Consider the following 18,850-nt stretch of genomic DNA (forward strand, 5'->3'; position numbering starts at 1 on the left):
CCCAGCTGGCATAAGGCCTGGGCTCCCAGGTGAGCTGGAATGACAGCGTCCCCAGCTCGGGAGGGTCACGCTGCCCAGCCCCTGCCACCAACAGATACACAACCTGAAACCTTTCTTTTCCTGAAGAAAGGGAGGCCGGGGACTTCCCTGGTGGCACAGTCATCAAGAATCTGCCTGCCAATGCAGGGAACACGGGTTCGAGCCCTGGTCCGGGAAGATCCCACATGTCACGGAGCAACTAAGCCCGTGCGCCACAACTACTGAGCCTGCGCTCTAGAGCCCACGAGCCACATCTACTGAAGCCCGTGCGCCGCAACTACTGAAGCCCGCGCGCCTAGAGCCCGTGCTCCGCAACAAGAGAAGCCACCGCAATGAGAAGCCCGCGCACCGCAACAAAGAGTAGCCCCTGCTCGCCGCAACTAGAGAAAGCCCGTGCACAGCAACGAAGACCCAACGCAGCCAAAAATAAATAAATCTATTAAAAAAAAAAAAAAAAGGAAGAAAAAGAAAGGGAGGCCGGCAGTGTGAGGCCATCATGGATGCTGTCTGTCCCTGAGGCCAGGAGGGGTGTCCCAGAAAGGAACTATTCTTCTCTTCCTCACCAGTAATGCGAGAGCAATAGGACAAATGCCATCTGGTGACTACCAGTTACGGAGGGAAACTTGGGCCAAGCATCCCTCTGAAAACAACTAGAGGAACTGGGTAAAGTATTTTTTAAAGGTCTGTTTGAAGCGCTCGGAGTGACAGCAAGGCCTTAAATCATGGGAGGCCGGTCCAGGGAAGGTGGATTCTCCGAGAGGCAAGGCCAGCATCCAGGAGCACACTCACCGTCACACACGAGATTTGGGGTGAAGCCAGCCACTGCCAGGAATGCTTTTCTTGCTTCTCTCGGCTGCCATGTCCTCCTCCAGGAAGCGCTCCTCGGATTCCAGCCCTGGCTGAGCTCTCATTCCTCTAACATGTAAACTACAGCCGTGGACCAAATCTGGCCCGCCGTCTGTTTTTGTAAATAAAGTTTTATTGGGACACAACCGACATTTTCATTTATGTATTGTCTATGGCTGCTTTTGTGCCACAGCAGCAGAGTTAAGTAATTGCCACAGAGTTCTTACAGCTGGCAAAGCCGAAACTATGGACTATCTGTCTCCTTACAGAACAGTTTATCTGATCTAACACCCGCATTTCTGAATGTCACGGCACTGGACTCTCCGGTGGAGAGGCGCCTCCAAGACATCCAACGGCCCCCTCATGGCCCACCCAGTGATGTCGGCCACACTGAGGAATCCTCACCACCTCTCCTTTCTCCCCATGAGAAGGATACTATATTCTCTGTGTGGCTGTGAGAAGGATACTATATTCTCTGTGTGGCTGAACCACAAAGCTAGACTGTGAACCAGCCACTTGTTTGCCTTCAAGCGGTTCATCTCTAAAGCATCCGGTTCTAGACAGGATGGCCCTTTCTCCTTCCCACTCTGCCCCCACCCCCTGCCACGAGCCTGCAGCACCCACTAGGAGTCACATCTGGGGAGGGGCCTTCCCAGGGGCTTTACAGGCAACCCTGCAGTAGGCGTGGGCGAGAGCCCTGGCCAACTTGTTTCTAAGTCAACATCTTCTCAGCCACTACTGGCCCCAGGGGAGGGAGCGTGCAAAGAATTCCAAGTGAGAAGCTTTTCTCAGTCAGCAAGTGCATTTCTGAAATATTCTGTCCTCACAGACACAACCCTGGTCTAAGGGTAACTGCTTTATGAGCTCGGAGCTGCTGCCCACACAGACAGGAAATCGTTTCCCAAATGATGGAGAGGTTTGGCTTGGAGGAGGACGAGAAAAAACTTGTTTTGAGGCCGGCCTCTGCCCTGCACTTACTGAGACTCCTTCAGTGGCTCAGACTCTTCTGCCTTCATTGGAACATCCTGTAGACCTTGCCCTGGGCTTGGCTAGAAGAGGTCTGGGCCCTGCCTTCAGGACAGGATTATGCTAAAAGACACCAGTAAATGGCTCAGTTTTGTTGAGCACTTATTACGTCCCAGGCACAATGAGCTTTACAGGTACCATCTCATCTAGTCCCCACAGTTATCCTCTGAGCTGTGGTCCTCTTATTATTAGCCCCATTTTACAGATGAGAAAACTGAGGCTCGAACAACCAAGGTCACTTGCCCCAAACCGCACAACTAATTAAAGACTGAGTGAGCTGCCCCACACTCAGCAGAAGACGGTGCTTGACAAAGTGGCTCCCCTCCCATCCCCCTGATCTCCACAGCTTTCCAGTGAGGCAGACATGACAATCCCCATTCTGCAGGAGCAAAAACAGGAGCACAAATTGATGTGACATCCTGAAGACTAAAGCCCCCGAGACTTCTTCCCACCGCACGTGAAAGTTTGCTAGTAGGAAACCCCGAGAGTGTCCAGGAGGGAAGCTGAGTGTCGCTTCCCCAGGACGAAGCAACCATACTTCGTGGTGTGTGCAGCCTCATGTGTGCAGCCCTGGGGCAGCTGGACCAGGGGGAACCAGGAGCTGAGCAGAGCTGAGGATATGGGCGGGCAGCCGGGGAGACCCCTCACTTCTGGGGCCGGGAGAAACCTAGTTGGGACCATGGACTTTGGAGCCAGAATGCCTGAGTACAAATCTAGGCTCTTACCAGCTGTGTGCCCTGTGTCTCAGTTTCCTCATCTGGAATATGGGCATAATAATAGTAGCTACCTCACAGAGTGGTGATGAGGATAAATGAGCCCATATATACAAAGTGCTTAGGACAGGGCCTAGAACGTGGTAAGTGCTATATAAGTGTTAGTAGTTTATTATTATTATTACTATTATCCAGGGTGCATCGGGGAGCACAGAGCCAGGGCCACAGCTGACACAATGGGGCTGGAGGCTGATGGGGACATCACCGCCTCCACACTCCTGCCCTGCCCCCAAGTCCCTCCCTAAGCCCTGGCAGCCTCCCCAGCCTCACTGGGCTGGATGCCTGCTTGCAGTGTGATTACAGAATTAAATGCTGTGATTGCCACAAATTACCATAGCAAGGCTATAAATAAGTTGCAGGGAAGACATGAGGGTCCTGCCATCTCCTGGGTACCATGTCCTCCAGGATGTGGGGACTGCATCCCGCACCCTCACTGATTACACAGACTGAGAGCATCCCTGATCTTCCTGTGGCCAGCTCCCTTGGGGCCCATGTGATGCCCTGGGCATCAAATCTGTGCTGCGTCCCGGCCACAAATGATGTTGAGGCAGTTCCTGGCTCAGTGGAGATGGGAGACCAGCAGGGTTGTCCTCAGCATCCCTCACCCCTTCCCTAGCCAAGGGGAAGAGTCTGGCCTCCCAAACTGTTTGAAGATGGAGACTTGCTTCCTTTTAATGCACAAAAGCCAGAAATGCTTTGCTCTGGAAGATGGAGGTGGGGAGACCTCGCCTGCCAGATCTGGATTCTGGCCCCTTGAGAGCTGACTAACAGGACCAGGGTTTCCCCATCTTCAGTCTTAGAAGAGGTCTCTGTAGACCAACAGAAAGGCAGCCTAGAACCCACCTGCCAGTACCTTGCCCACAAGGGTTCTGCTCTTCTAAGAACCAGACATTCCCACCACAATGACTGAGGCCACTGGCTCTGACTCACCCACAAGACACAACTCTTTCACTCTTCCATGCCTTTGCTCATGCTGAGCCCTCTGCCTGGGAAGCCCTTCCTCCCTCTGCAGACCAACAAACTCCTACCTAACCTACGAACCTGCTCAATTGTCACCACCTCTGGAAAGCTTTCTCAGATCTACTCAGGCAGAGATGGTTATCTCACAGGGTGCCAGTGGTCAGGACCTAGCGTGACATTTTTGTGAAAACTTACTGCAAGTGAAGATCCCAGGGTACACATGACCTATGAGACATCTCTATGCTGTCAAACCCCCAGGAGAAATTGGGATCAGGGGAGCGTCATCCACCAGGAGGCACATTTCTTGAAAGTCCCCAGGGAAAGTGGTATCAGGGAACCTCTAGGAATTCTAGAGCATCCTGGCCAGGGCCTTATCACTCTGCCCCTGGAGGCTTCCCCAGAGCCTCTGGTGACAAGAGCTGCTGGCAGGGGTTCCTGGGTGGTGGGGAGCCACATTCCAGGGGCCCCAGGACCTCATTATCAGGCTGCCTGTTTCTTCCCACTTCCTGTTCATTTCTGTTTGCATGGCGCTATTCAGGCTGGGTCCCTGCCGTGCCCAGATCTGGGGCGGGGTGAGCCCACAACTGTTTTTGTGACAATGTTTTTGTGACAAACTCTGAGGCAGGCCAGCTGCTGCAACGCCTGCTCCCAGCACCCCTGCCAGCCCTAGCACCAGGACCAGTGCCCCCCCCGCCCCCAGCTCACCGTGGCGCCTCCTGCCGCCTGAAGAATAGAGGCTATTTTTGCTTAATCACATCCTTGGAAAGGCACAAATCATGATCATCCCTTCTAATTATTGATGTGCTACACTCCTCCCAAGACAAAAGCCAAGGTCGTCACCCACGCACTCGGCACCCTAAGCAAAGCATCACCCAGTTCGCCCAAAGACTCCATCTCCCTTGCCACCCGCCACTGGGACCCACAAGGAGTGGGTGCTTGGGGTGCCCCCGGGCTAAAGCTGACTCCTCAATTTTACCCTCCATTCTACCAGCCCTGGCAGTCGCCCCACCTCTCTTAGTCACTCCTGGGGTCAACTGAGCAGAGCTGGGCCCAGCTTGAGGCCACATGGCACGTCCTGAGACCTATCTGCAAAAGTATCTAATCCCTTAGAGCACATGGAAGCACATGCATGGGAAAACACACACACGTGTGTGTGTTTGCATAAGCCCAATGGCTTGGCTATCTTGCTCTGATGTGAGATGCAAGGCATATACCTAGAAATGTCTGGGAAGATCTAGAGCTTCATTCAGCTGCAAGCAGGAGGCTCAGGTCACGGCCCCAATCCCCCAGGTAGACCCGCATGGAGAAGGACACACACACGGGAGACAGGCATGGACAGAGTCCTGGGATGGGAAATGAGTACCCTAGTCAGAGGGTGACCTCGGGCACCCTCCCCACGACCGCAAAATGAGGGGGTCAGACCTCATTCCCTCTTAGGAGTCAGGCAGTTGGAGATTCCATGAGTCCAAGCACGCTGGGTGAGCTCAAGCCTCCATACCCAGCAGAATTAGACTCTTAGACCCTAACGGGACCTGCAGGCATGATGGGTGAGTTGCTTTGAGGGATGCCAGAGGAAGGAAGAGGAACCAAGAAATGGCAGGTGGCAAATGTCACCTGGATTTTCAAAGTGGTTGATTCTACCTAGAGAGTTTCATGTCAATTTCCAGGCAAGACCTGTTGCAAATTAACAAACAAGTGTTTGGGGACCCTTAGAAAAGGAAGCAATGGTCCCCCAGAGCCCTGATAGGCTCACTTGGACATCTCTGGCCAACCCCACCTCATTGCTTGTTGGGTAGGGTCACTGGGCTGGGAGCCCAAGGTAGCGCCAAGGGCTTAGGGCATCTGGGGAGGAGAGGACACTGGCAGAAAGACAAACCAGGTTGGAACCCGCAGCTCTCATAGCGGCTCAAGGAGTGCAGGCTCATGAATGGGGTCACGATGCGGACAGGACAGTGTGAAGCAAGGGAAAGAATGGGCCCGCGTTGGATGGTTTTAAAACTTTTTTTAAACAGTGAAATCTTTTGCCCAGTGAAATTTTCCTTAGAAACCCAATTTGCAGAACAGGTGAAAGTGGACGGCTCTGACTGAAAAAGGTTGGGGGGCCCAGAGCCTTACTCCCCCCCACCCTTGACCTAGGCAGCCACTGAGGGCTCCAGAGGACAATTAAAAAGCCACCAACTTTGTTCACCAGCCAGACTCCAGGCCACCCTCCTCCACGGTGCCCCAGCCCCTGGCTTTATGCAAAAACAGCAATCTAGGTGGAGGGGGTGGAGGATGGGTTGGAGGCCTGATATTGGAAGAAAAGCACACCAAAATGTTTATAAGTGGCTTCTCTGGATGGTGGAACAATGGGTGATTTTTTTTAACTTTCTGCTTTTCTCTATTTTCCAATTTTTCTCTAGCAAACTCCTATTTCTTTTAGTTTACAACTATTTATGAATACATCCATTGAATGCACTACAAGCTTGTGTCGTGTTTACGATAAGAACATTTTCAACAAGCTACTACCCCTGACTCTGCTAAATGCAAACACTACAGACAAAACAAAGTGAAATGCCCTGCCCTCTGGGAGCTGACAGCAAATGAGGAAATGCAAAAAGGAAATGACATGCTTATGGAAGGAAAGAACGAATGTGAAACACGATGAGTGAATCACCATCCTGCATTTGGGTTAAAAATCCAACTTGATATGACTTGCCAATTCCTCCTCCGTTGGTTATTGCCCAAACTTGTGTCTGGGCTGGAAGTACCAAGATGAATCAGATATATAGCAGGTAACTTCAAGGATCTCTCAAGCCCCTAGGGTCACATGATCAAGGCCTACGTCATGTGACCCAGCCCAGTCACATGACCAAAGGCTGCAAACTGCCTGAGCCAGGGTAATGGGACCCCCAAAGGTAGTCAGCCTCTGAGGCTGCACACACTAGAGACCATGGAATGAGGAGGGGACGTCCCCGTCCTGCTCCCTGCAGCTCAGGTCACTTTGAGGGCACATCTGGAGCCCAATAACTTGGGCAGGAAAGCTGTGGAAGGGGGCCCAGCCTGGGGAAGAGCAGGCTCTATGGGACATTTGCTGCCTGCAAATCCCAGCTGAGCCGTGTTTGGGTCACAGGAGCAGAAGACAGAGTCGGGATGAATGGGGGTGCGGACAGTTTCTGAAGAGTTCGGAATTTCAGCACAACTAAGGAGATGTTTACAATAGTACAAGAGTGACCCGTGCTGGCCCAGCGGCAGGGCATTCTCTCCCCTTCAGGAGGTTGTACAAGCAAGGAGTGTAAGTGTTCACTTGGCAGGGATGCTGGCAGGGGATGTTTATCCAGGGCTGTGGGATCTAGAGGCCAAGGCCCCTCCTATGACTCCTTAAGCCTTTCAGGGTCAGAAGCCAATCAAGTCAGCCTGGATTCATCTGGCTAATGAGGCCAAACCCCAGGGGCCAATTAGCCCCCCACAGAGTTGCCTGTCCCCACCAAGTCCTGTCCCTTGCTAGGGTCTGGGCCCCAGATCCTGCCTCTTGGAAACATACTTTTGGCCACCCCAAGGGAGCTTGGGGATAGCTCCGAGGAGCCATTCCCCTTGGGGGAACCCACTGTCCCCATCTTGGATCAGGCCCAGGGAAGGTTTCAGATATACAACCATAAGAACCTCTCCTGCCACTACACAGTGATGCTAGAAGGGCTTGGCGTCCCCTATCTGGTGACTCTGTAATAAATGCAGTCTTCCTCAGATGGGTCTTGAGTTTCTAGTCCTCGCCCAGTGTCTCAGGCAAACTTCACATTCGTCCTGAGAGGACAGGGGTGCTCTGCCCATTTTACAGATGAGAAAACTGAGGCTCAGAGAGGTTAAGTGAAGGGGTGGGGATTTGAACCCAGGTCACCCGGCAAGGGCTCTTTCACCCTCCTGAAGCATCACCCCACAAAGGCGGGGGTTAAGAATGGGGTGTTCTTGTCAGTCTTTTAAATGTCTCCATACTGGCTCTGCCAGCAGAGCCATGCCTGGCAGGGAGGGAAAGGGGAGGAGAGGCGGTTATCAGGAGCAGAAGTCTGCCTGAAACCTTTGGGTCCTACCCACTAAGGAACCCCTGTCAAGCCTGCCCTGGCCCGGCTTGGAAGTCAGCACACAGAGGAACCCCGAAGCACACTCCCCGACGGTAATCCCCTCAAAATGAACATGGGCTCCAGAAAAGGAACGGGGCAGGGCCCCTAAACATATGAAAAGGTGCTCAGCCTTAGAAGCCTAAACTGCAGGAACGCTCACTGAAATCGCTCTAAAACGCCTTTTTTTTCACCTTAGCAGTTATCAACACCCAGCCGCCCAGGGTGTGGGAAAGCAACCCCTCCTCATTCATTGCGGGTGAAAGCGAAAACCAGTACAGCCTCTGTGGAGGGCAGTTTGGCAAGGTCATGCCACATACAGCATGCCCTTGACCCAGCGATTCCAAGTCCGTGTGCAAAATGACATGGGCACAACACTAACCACTGCCACACTTTCTAAGATACAGACAAGACACAGAAAGCAACCTATGTGCCCATAAATAGGGGCCTGGTCCAATAAACTAGGCCACCGTGAAATATGACACACCCGTTGCAAAGAATGATGCCCTTCTGAATGTATTAGTAAAATACTCCGGATATATTGTTATCTGAGAAAAGCAAGGTACAGAGTGGAAGGCACCAAATGCTCCCATCTGTGTGGGGTATATATAAAGATATATATATAAATGAATATTTAGGGAGATGCTCATATATGCAGAGAATATCTCTGGAATGTTCTAGAAGAACCTAGTCACAATCATGGCTTCTGGGGAGAGGGAGGAACCCTCATCACCTTCATTCCTTTAGAATTTTATAACATGTACATGTGCTATCTACACAAGAGACAGATTAAAAATAAGAATTTTTTCAAAGGGCACATAGCAGGGTGATTAAAAGCCCTTTTGTCCCCAGGAGAAAGAGATTTGAGGAGACAGAGGTTCCCTGAGACTAAAAAGAGATTCCCCACCCTCTGCCCCAGGCTGAGGGGAGGAGACAGAACTAGGTGCGGTGCCCTCACAGCTTGGGGGACTCTCGCAAGTCCAGGAGGAGACAATGATTTTCACGGTCTAGCCACCCTGTGCCCCAAGGAGCCTGGCCCCTAGGCAGACCAGGACGGAAGGGAGTACCAGGCTGGGGCCCGGAGCTCCGCAGCGTCCACGAGTGTGGATGGAGAGCTTCCTGCACACATTCGCATGAGCACACACTGTTTCCCCACCAGGGTGGCGGGGAAGACCCCTGGGGGCTTTGGAACAAGGGCAGGAAAATGAGGAAAAGGGAAAGCCCTGGAATCGCAGAGGGGGCTCTGTCACGAGTCCAGCTGGATGGGTGTGCAGAGTCGAAATTACAAAGGGGCTTATAGGAAAATAAAGGAAAAGGTGGTTCGTTCACGTCCAAGTCAGTGAACTGTGCAGTATGGTCTCCATTCGCCCCTCCAGATCCGCCTCCACCATCCCCAGTGAGGCCCCCTCCCTGCCGGCTCACCACGCGCTGTCCCTCTCCTGTCCCTGCCCAAGGCCAAGCTCCTGCGCAGGTGGGGCAGGGACAGAGGGGGAGGCTCTCCACGCAGCGCAGCGACCTTCAGGGCTGGGAGTGGCCCAGGGCATCGTCCTGTACCTGGCGGGTTTCCTTTGCCTGAGATTGAAGAAACCCCTGCTGGACTCTCCTCCAGTCAGGCTGCTCGAGAGCCTTCCTTTTCCTGCGAGAACCCCCAGCCGAATCATGACTAGACTCTAACTGCCCTACAAAAATCTTACCATGTCAGCCTACGCTGTCCTTTCCTGCGGCTTCCCCATCCTGACCAAGGCCCGTGTGGTCTGCCCACGGGCCCGACTCTCCACTCACCTCTCCCACCACTTGCCCCACCCTCTCTGAGCTCAACCACGTCGGCCTTTTTGACAGTTGTCAAGGATCCCATGTCCCTCTCGCCACAGGGCCTTTGCACATCCTGTTCCCTATGCCTGGACTCTTCCTCTCACCCTCTGTGCCCAGACAGTCCCTACAGAAACCTCAGTGTTCCTTACTCCTGGGGGCCTTCCCTTCTTACTCTCCTCCTCCCGAAAGCACCATGGCTTTCTGTGTCCTAGGACTAATCCTTATACTTTTAGTTTTGTGGTTATTTCATTTGTCTTCCCCTCCTCCAACCCCCAGATTGTAAGATCCTTAAAGGCTGGAACTGGATTTGTTTTTGTTCCATTTTATCCCCAGAGACTATTAAGGTGCTGGCATATAAAAGAGACTCATTAAATATTTTTCAAACAAGCGAAAGAACTAATAATTTGTTCCTATTTTGTGCCCCTACACGTGTCAGAAGCTGCACACGTCCCTGGCAATGCAGACGCGGCACAGACTCACACAGATGCACACGGAGCCTTGTGTAGATGACTGCATTGACGTTTGGACACACACGCTAACGCACACACACAAATGCGCAGGCACACGTTTCCCTGTGCACGCACACACACACGAACGGACCGTGCCAAACATAGGCATACGCGCATGCACGCAAGAAAAGTGCTCCCAAGGCGGACGTCTGCCACCCTGAGCTCATTAAAGCCGCTAAACATAGCCCGTCTGCAGCTGTGCTCAGCAAGCTGCCCACACAGGCCAGGAAAAGACACCAGTTACCAGGCAGAGGAGTGGGGAGGCAAGCCGTGGGCAGGGGGCTGCTGGAGAGGCCATGGGGCCGAGGGTATGCGGGAGGGGTAGCCCCTTGGCGGCTGGTCTGGATCTTCAGAGCTGCTCCTCTGGTCCCTAATCCCGGACAGTGCGATGTGAGGTCAAGCCACACCCCCATGAAAGCATCCTCATCTTGCCCCTCTGCCTCTGTGGGACAACCGCACAGGTTTTTCTGACAGTTATTGAGGTCCAGGAGCCAAGCTCAGTCCAGGACCAGGGACTGGAGCCAGGATACAGCCTGGGACAAACTGGGGCTCTGTGGGTGCCTAGGGTAGAGGCTCAGTCTGGGATGAAGAATCAAGGGTCCTTCTGGGGCCAGGATTGGGACTCAGTCTGCACCATTGTCGAGGACGAGAGAAAGTTCAGAGACCCACTGCTCAGCCCGCTCTAACAAACAGGCATGGCCACGGGCAGACCCTCCCCACACTGGGGGCACCACTTGCTGCCCCCACCCCTGCATCTGAAGCCTGGCACTGGCCCTGAGAAAGCCATCTGACAACCACAAGTGTAAGTCACATGTGCAGGTCGAGTTGTACTCCACACAGACTGGGTCCCACTCGGAGGGCCCAAGAGCAAGTCCTCCTGTCCTGGAATCTGCACCCTCCTCCCGCCCCCCGACACACACAGGTGGACGTGAGGCAGAGAAAGTCTCTCCAACCCCCCGACACACACAGGTGGACGCGAGGCAGAGAAAGTCTCTCCAACCCCCCGACACACACAGGTGGACGCGAGGCAGAGAAAGTCTCTCCCGCCCCCCGACACACACAGGTGGACGCGAGACAGAGAAAGTCTCTCCCGCCCCCCGACATACACAGGTGGACGCGAGGCAGAGAAAGTCTCTCCCGCCCCCCGACACACACAGGTGGACGCGAGACAGAGAAAGTCTCTCCCGCCCCCCGACACACACAGGTGGACGCGAGGCAGAGAAAGTCTCTCCAGCCCCCCGACACACACAGGTGGACGTGAGGCAGAGAAAGTCTCTCCCGCCCCCCGACACACACAGGTGGACGTGAGGCAGAGAAAGTCTCTCCCGCCCCCCGACACACACAGGTGGACATGAGGCAGAGAAAGTCTCTCCAACCCCCCGACACACACAGGTGGACATCCTGGACCCCAAGTTTCTGGGGGGCTCGTGGAGCTGGCTCTTGAAGGGGGTGCCTGTGTGACACAGGGGACAATGGGGCACCTCCCCAGGTACCTGGGGTGACCAGAAAGGAGAAACTTCAGGAAAATGGGAGCTCAGACATGGGACTGAGCTCTGGAGATGGAGGGGCATGGAGACCTGTGTGTGAGCACGTTCCTTGGAAGGTTATTTACCCCTGGTCTTTACCTTCTCAATGTGACACAGCTGTAATGATTGCAACCTTTCCCAGCATCCAGGTGGCCGTGAAGGTCAGTGTGCAGCGCCCTACAGGCTGTGAAGCTGCTGAGAGGGGAAGGGAGGGGGATGGAGAGAGAGAGGCGGCCACGGCCCTCCTGGGAGAGTCTGCTCCTCCCTGGAGATGGAGCCGGGGGACAGAGGAAGGAGAGTTTCTACACCCACTGAGCCGACAGCTGTGCCCTCAGCCTCCTCTGTGATGACAGTAGGTCCTGGCAGGGAGGGGCGGACCCAGCTCCCTGATCCAGGAAGCGATGAATGGAGTAGAGGGCAGAGGCCGACAGGGCTGGGTCCCAAGGGAATCACTCTGGAGCCCCAAGTCCTTCCTACCATCTGCTGTGGAGCGGGCTGCTAGCGTCCCCTCCACGGGGCTGGATGCACTGCTCGAGTTTTCCAACTAGCTTAAGAGAAAACTGTGCTTGGAGTCTGCACGCTCCTTCTAGAAGTCGGTCTGGAAAGGAAGGGGAGGGCTGGTGGGGAAGGTGGGCAGGTAGGTCATGCGGAGGCCGGTCTCATCCTTTATTGGAGAGGAATCACTAGAGGGCATCAGGAGGCCATGAGGACAAGTCTGCCTCCTGCGAAGGTTTCTCTCACACTCTGGAGGAAGAACCAAAGTGGGAGAGACTGCAGGCAGGGAGGCCAGCATGGGAGGATGGATCCATCCAGAAGACAGAACATGGTGGCCTCGGCTGGAGAAGGGATGGGGGATGGAGTGGGTGGAGGCATGAGAGATCTGCTGGGGGTACAATGGATGCTCTCAGGGGTCTGATCTGACTCTGGAAGGTGGCAGAGAAGGGGGAGCTTAGAAGGACGCCCAGGTGTCTGGCGTGAGTTTGCGGAAAATGGTGCCATTCACTTTGCACAGAAGAACAGGAGTGAGGTTCAATGGGCAGGTAGTAAGCTCCCCGAGTCCTTACACCCAGCACCACGTCACGTGCCAGAAGTGCTCTGTAAGCGTCGGCTCTGCTGTGGAGTAGCGTGAACACGGCAGAGCAGCCAGATGTGCAGGCAAAGGAAACCAGGAGACAGAGGCAGCAACGGAAACTCAGAGAGCGCCAGAATGTCAGAGCTAGAAGGGGCTCTACGCACAGACAGGCCAGGAGGCCGGCCACAGGCAGGAGCTGAGGCTGCACAGCAAGCTAGCTGGAGGGGTGGGGGGCCCAGGTCTCCTGCACCCTGGTCCGAACCCCTCTCTCCCCTCTGCCTCCACCGGCCCCTCCGCACTGGCTCCCTAGGCTTCCTCAGGTCTGGTTCCAAACGGCAAGCACAAGCCAGAGGCAGCAGGCTGTCAGCGCACCTGTGCAGCTGCAGGATGAAGGCTGGGCTGCCTGGGAGAGGAGGGAGGGTTCCAGGACACCCCCGGAGTGCCCCACCCACGGTCACTGCAGACGAGGCCTTACAATCCCATGCCTGCACGTGAGCTGGGAGGCCCTGGAAGACCCCTTTCCTGCACTCCCAACCCTTGTGGCCAGCTCAGGAGGGCTCCCTGGGGACTCAGGCTGTGACAGTGACAACAGAGCCGGCCACAGGACCAGCAGAGCAGGGAAAAGACTGGGCTCTGTAAGATGCTGAGATTCACCCCCGCGCCTGCACCAGGTGTTCCAAGGCTCATCCAAAAGCCAATAATAAGCGGGAACCACGCAACGCTTCCTATCTGTGAGGTGCAGACCTTGGCACCCACGTACGTTACCTCTATGCCCTCGGCGACTGTCGAAGCAGACATTACAATCATCTTTCCACAACTGAGTAAACCGAGGCCCAGAGATGTTAGGTAACTTGCCCAAAGAAGCACAGAGAGTAAATGGAGGAACTGGGCCTCGAGCCCAGGCCTGACACCTTTAAAGCTCAGATGCTATAGCACCAGTCCCAGGATTTTCTGACTCCTGGTCCAGGGCAATTTTTACCACTTCCCACCTTGTTTTTAGTGAGGTTTTGAAAACCGAGTGGAAATATCAAACAAGATAACATGCACAGAGGTGTAACATAAACGGCGGAGCGCGTCATAAATGTCAGGCATTGCCATTATTCTGTTTTTATTCAGGGTCACAGACTTTTATTTTGCCAGTTTGGGATGACAAACACAAATCACCATCAACTACCACCGTCACTTCATAAAAGAAAAAGTACTTGAATGCCATAATGTGTAGACAGGGCCAAAGTGCGGAATAAGAAGCTGTTCTCTCAGCTGAATGCATGCAACGTGGCGGGAAAACACGTTACAGGACCGCCGTTTGTCTCGTTGTCAGAAATGCTGGGTTTGGGCTTGGCAATCACTGACCTCAATGACCCTTTCAGCTCTGAAATTCTTCCATGCATCTACTGTTATTCTTTACTACACAAGAATATCCTTAAGGAGGAGAAGTGGGTGACAGCCGCCGGCAATCTCATTCTGACTAAAATCTGTAACCGTGGTGTAAAAAACAGAAAACAAAAAGGCTTTGTTTCTCCTTAAACACGCCTTCTTCCCCAACCAGGTCCAGAAGACACCAAACGTCTGATCAATTCATTTGTGTCTGTGGAGAACAGAGCTGTGGTTTGGCGTTTCCGAGACAGCCCCGTGGCAGGTGGCCGTGTTTTTCACTTTGAGGCTGCTGTGGTTTCTTCTTCCTAGGGGCCCAGAAGAAGTGACCTGGGCTTGGTTCCTCTCTCACATTCCTGAGGAATGTGATCCTGTGTTAAGCATGCTTTTATTTTATTATGTTTGACATCTCTGGGGGCAGCCTAGCTGGCCAGGGAGAGACTGCCCCTCCCAGGCCATGCTAATTCCTAGAGATAATAAACAACTCACCCTAGAACGCACCTTTCACATGCAAACCAACCAATCCTGGGTCCTCAGCTCCAACCACCTCCTTTATCTAACTCCCACACCCCAGGCCAATATCCCCCCCTGCCCTAAATCACCCTGTGGCCAGGTGCCCGACAACTAGAGACCGCCCCTGTGGCCCGGAGCCTGCGACATTATTCAATCCAGCCAGTCCTCAGCTGTCTCCCCTGCCCTGACGTGCCTTTCCCACGGAAAACACAATCCAGGTTCTGGGCCAGGCTTGCCCCATGCACCTTTTGCCTGCCTCACCCCACCCCCCCGCCCCCGACCAAACCTGGTGCTTCCCCCGTGGCCCCTGCCCTGGGGAAGTGTAAATAATAAATTCTTCTGTCCATGGCTTTGATCTCTCCCATCTTCACTCAGTCACCTCTATAAATTAAAATCCCTCAGTCACCTCTATAAATTAAAATCCCGTGGGTACATTTCAACACCCAGCCCCCCTGCTGCTGAACTTGGCTCCTCACATCCTGTAAGGACACAGGAGAGAGAACTGCCCCCCTCTCTGCACTGCCCCTCCCCTTGCCCGGTGCACTTATGGCCTGAGTCTTGTGGGGGGCACGCCCCTCTCAGAGACACTCATGGCGCCCAGCCCCTGAGGGGCTTCATCTATGAACTGCCACCACATGTTCGAAGCATCGAAATCTTCTCCAAGGCCTGTGCACCTACTCAGGCCGTGGGAAGCTGGCGCTACAGGTACCCCTCCTGTTAGCTGACGGATGGAAGAGCTTGGAGGAAGAACTCAAGAAAGGCTTCAGCCTGGGGAGGGGGTGGGCAGAGTGGGCTGCAACCACAGACCAAAAGAGCAGGAGAGAGAAGGAAGGAAAGTTCTGAGCCCACCCTCCCCCAGATACACACATAGACCCCAGTCCCCAGCCCTGTTGGCCTCGTGCAGAACTCAATACTGCCAACAGCAAAGACGTCCAGCTCAGACAGTGCCCATCAAGTGCACCCCAAACCTCCAGGGAAGATGCCCTGAGGTCACTGTGCCAGAAACTGACATCTTTACCAAGTCTCTCCTGGGTCTAACCCTGTGCTCGGCCTCTTGAGAAAACACAGGCAGAAGGAAATCTGAGACGCCTGTATCATACGAAGGACACGAGGACTTGGGAGGTCCCGCTCTGCAGACAAGGCCTCTGAGCGATGGGACAGAAGGGTCATGACCCCTGGCACAGCCTCGGTTACCGTGTCACCAACTGTGGTTCCTGGAAGCTGTGTCACCCAAGAGAGATGGTCTCAACGGCTCAGGAGGGCTTGCTCCCCTTGCCGGTGCCCCCCTCTGCCCACAGGCAGACCACGCACGAGGCTTTCCATGGTTCCACCTGCTCTGCTGCGCTCAGCCTCCTGGCCCATCAGCCTCAGGCCCCTCTCTCTGGCCCTGACCCCCGAGCTGCCCAGCGTGTAGGAAGTTGGGAACCCGTGAAGCTCAGCTCCTGGGGCAGAGAGTGGCCCCGGCCCTCCGATCCCGCACAGTAGTGAAGACCCTACCACCTGAGTGGATGAGGGATCCCCCGGCCCAAGGAGCCTGGACCCATCCAAGGTAAAGAAAAGACTCCTGGGGGCCAGGTTTAACTCACGTTGCTTCTCCTGGAGGATGCTGGATGTGCACGGCACGTTCGCTTCTCCTGCAGAAGAAGAGAAGAGAGGTGAGCAGACTCCGCATCACTGTTGGCCAGACCCTGGGAGGCCACTGTGGCCCCACTGGCCCCTCCTGTCCAGATGCCCCTCCCGGAGCCAAGGGCTGGAGGTGAGCACCAGGGAACCCCCAGCCCCTCACGCCCTGCCCTGCCCCTGCCACACCCAGCTCTCCGCTCTTTATACCCTTTCTACACGACAAAGCCCGAGCCCTGATGCCGCTGCCTGGGGAGGCGTGTCCTGGCCACCTTCTCACCTCCGCCCACCTGCATAAAGCAGCAGCTTGTCTGGGGTGGCCCTTTTCTACACTTGCTCTCATCTCTGAGGGTCACCGCCGCCCTGCAGACAACTGGAAATCTCCGCCTCTAGGCCAGCCTCTAGTCTCCTCAGTCCTTGACCCACGTCCCCCACCGCCTCCTGGACCTCAGCTCAGCAGGTAGCGCATGCGCACCACGACCACAGAGAGCGTCCTGGAACTGCCCCTGTTCCCAAGTCCCCACCTCAATGAAGGCACCACCTTCTCCCCAAGCCTGGGAATCACCCGTGACCCCTTTCCCTGCCTCGTCCCCACTTTCAGTCAGTAACAGAGTGCTGGGGCCATCTGCCTCATCCTCTCCTCCTTACTCTCTCCTTCTCCACCGGATTTGGACTCCCCAGTGGAAGGGGTTTCTGTGCTGTTCACTGGTGTGTTTCCAGGCCTAAAACAGTGCGTCTCAGTCAATAACTGTTGAATGAATAAGTGAAACACACACACAAACACATACACACACACACAAATACATACACACAAATACCCACAAACACATACACAAACACACACACCACTCCCCAAATACAGAACTCCATCCCGTCTCCCTGGACTATTGCAATAGCTCCTCCTTTTGATGAGAAGCTTTTTTCTATAATTATGAAAGTAACACAAGTTCCTTATGGAAAAGTTGAAAAACACCAACCAGCAGAGAAAAGGGAAAAGATTCCTTATGATCCCATGACTGAGGGAAAACTACTGGTCCCCATTCTATGTCATTCCTTCCAGGCTTCTTTCCATAAACATTTTTTTGGGCCAACTGAGATCATATCATCTCTCTGTGGGCAGGGATTATGTCATTTATCTCTGTACCCCAACAAATAGATCAACGGTTGGCTCGTGGAAGGTATCATCTATGATAAAGAAGCACAAAATACACTTTCTGTACTTCAAGTTGAAGCATGAATAAATAACTAAAGCTACGAAACCTCTGTAAACATCACTCCAACAGCTATAGGACATTCTATTGAGAGGATACATCATGGTTGACTTTTAAATTATCCTATTGGCAGAAAGTTTCAAAATTTCACCCTTATAATTACTGCCGCAAGGAACATCTTTGTGGCTGAAGCTCTTTCTGCCTGTTTTATGATTTCCTTAAAATACAGCCACAGAAGGAAAATTTTGGGTCAAAGGGTAAGAACATTTTTAAGGCTCGATGTTTATTGCCTGATTGCTTTCCAGAGAGGCGTATGTTCTGATTTACACGCCCAGTCGCAGCAGAAGTAAGGGCTGCTCTTAACAGACGCTCACCTCCCCAGCATTTACATTGGTCTGTCAAATTTCTCTGCCTCTAGTTTCACCAGATTAATCTTTCGAAAACTGGCCTGCCCAGGCCACTCTCTTGCTCCAAGCCCTCCAGTGACTCGCCGTCATCAAATTCTCAGCCTGGCAAGCAAGCCTCTCTGTAAAGTGGCCCCTGCCCACGTCCCCAGCCTCTGCCCACCCCTTCCTGCCTCATCTCCACCAGCCAAATGACCTGCACACCATTAGGGCTCTTTCGTCTTTCTCTGTCGAACACGCTGTATCCTGCGGGCTGGGTGGAGAACCAACCAGAGGCCACCTCTTCCACAAAGACTTTGATCCTTCCTCAAAGGGCTCAATTCTCAGGACCTCTGTCCTCAAAGGTCAGCTCTGCATCCCAAGGGACTCACAGGGTCAGATTCAGCAAAGGTCAGTTCCCTTCCATCGCGAATGCTCCCCTCGAGCCCACCCCACCTAACTGGAAGGCTCAGAAGGGGACCTAAGCCAAACCCCAGGAGTTAGAAAATTCTCTGTGGCCAGAGTGAGGCTGGAATCTGAGAAGTGGCATCCCCGGCCCTCAGCTGACCTCAGCCCACTGAGAGCCCAGTCAGTTAGCAGTTCTGTCTGAGCCCCCCAAAGATCTTCAGCCAGGGGAGCCCCTTGGCATCAGGAGTCCTAGCCCTGGCTCTGTGGCACCATGTTTTGGGCCTCAATTATACACATCTGCTCAATGGAAGGTCTCACTCTACTCTGTTGAAGGGTCCTCCAGCTCTGCCAGGACAGGGGTCCAGGGCCAGGGGCACAGCACAAAAGTGGCCAGACTGGAGTCTAGGGCATGGGCCAAGCAATATAGAAGTCACGCCTCCAGCCTGAAGACTCTAGCTAGAGGCAGGATCCTGCTGCCCAGGTGGGACCCTCTCTCCTGACCCTGACCATGCCGGCAGAACCTACAGATACCAGGTCTGGTGTCCTCGGCTTCCTGAGCAAGTCTGAAGTCCCCCCAAAAATGTGTCCACAGCTTCCCCAAGAACCCCAGTTCTCCAAGGAAGGTTCCAGGGCACAGAGAAAAGCCAGCTCCAGGCCTCTGCCAGGGGCCTTGAACGCCCTTCCTCA

At 54.1% G+C, this 18,850-nt stretch overlaps 1 protein-coding gene across 1 annotated transcript in view; it reads right to left on the minus strand.

Moving 5' to 3' along the window:
* Positions 1-18,850, minus strand: part of PITPNM3 (PITPNM family member 3) — a 103,245-nt gene that overhangs the window by 27,412 nt on the left and 56,983 nt on the right. Inside the window, exon 10 of the mRNA XM_089900144.1 lies at positions 16,128-16,175. Coding sequence (XP_089756270.1) covers positions 16,128-16,175 — 48 coding nt within the window. The remainder of the gene's footprint in view (positions 1-16,127; positions 16,176-18,850) is intronic.

The sequence above is a fragment of the Delphinapterus leucas genome, chromosome 19 (genome assembly GCF_059928025.1).
Source record: "Delphinapterus leucas isolate spDelLeu-1000000601 "Yukka" chromosome 19, BTC_Dleu_Yukka2, whole genome shotgun sequence".
NCBI lineage: Eukaryota > Metazoa > Chordata > Mammalia > Artiodactyla > Monodontidae > Delphinapterus > Delphinapterus leucas.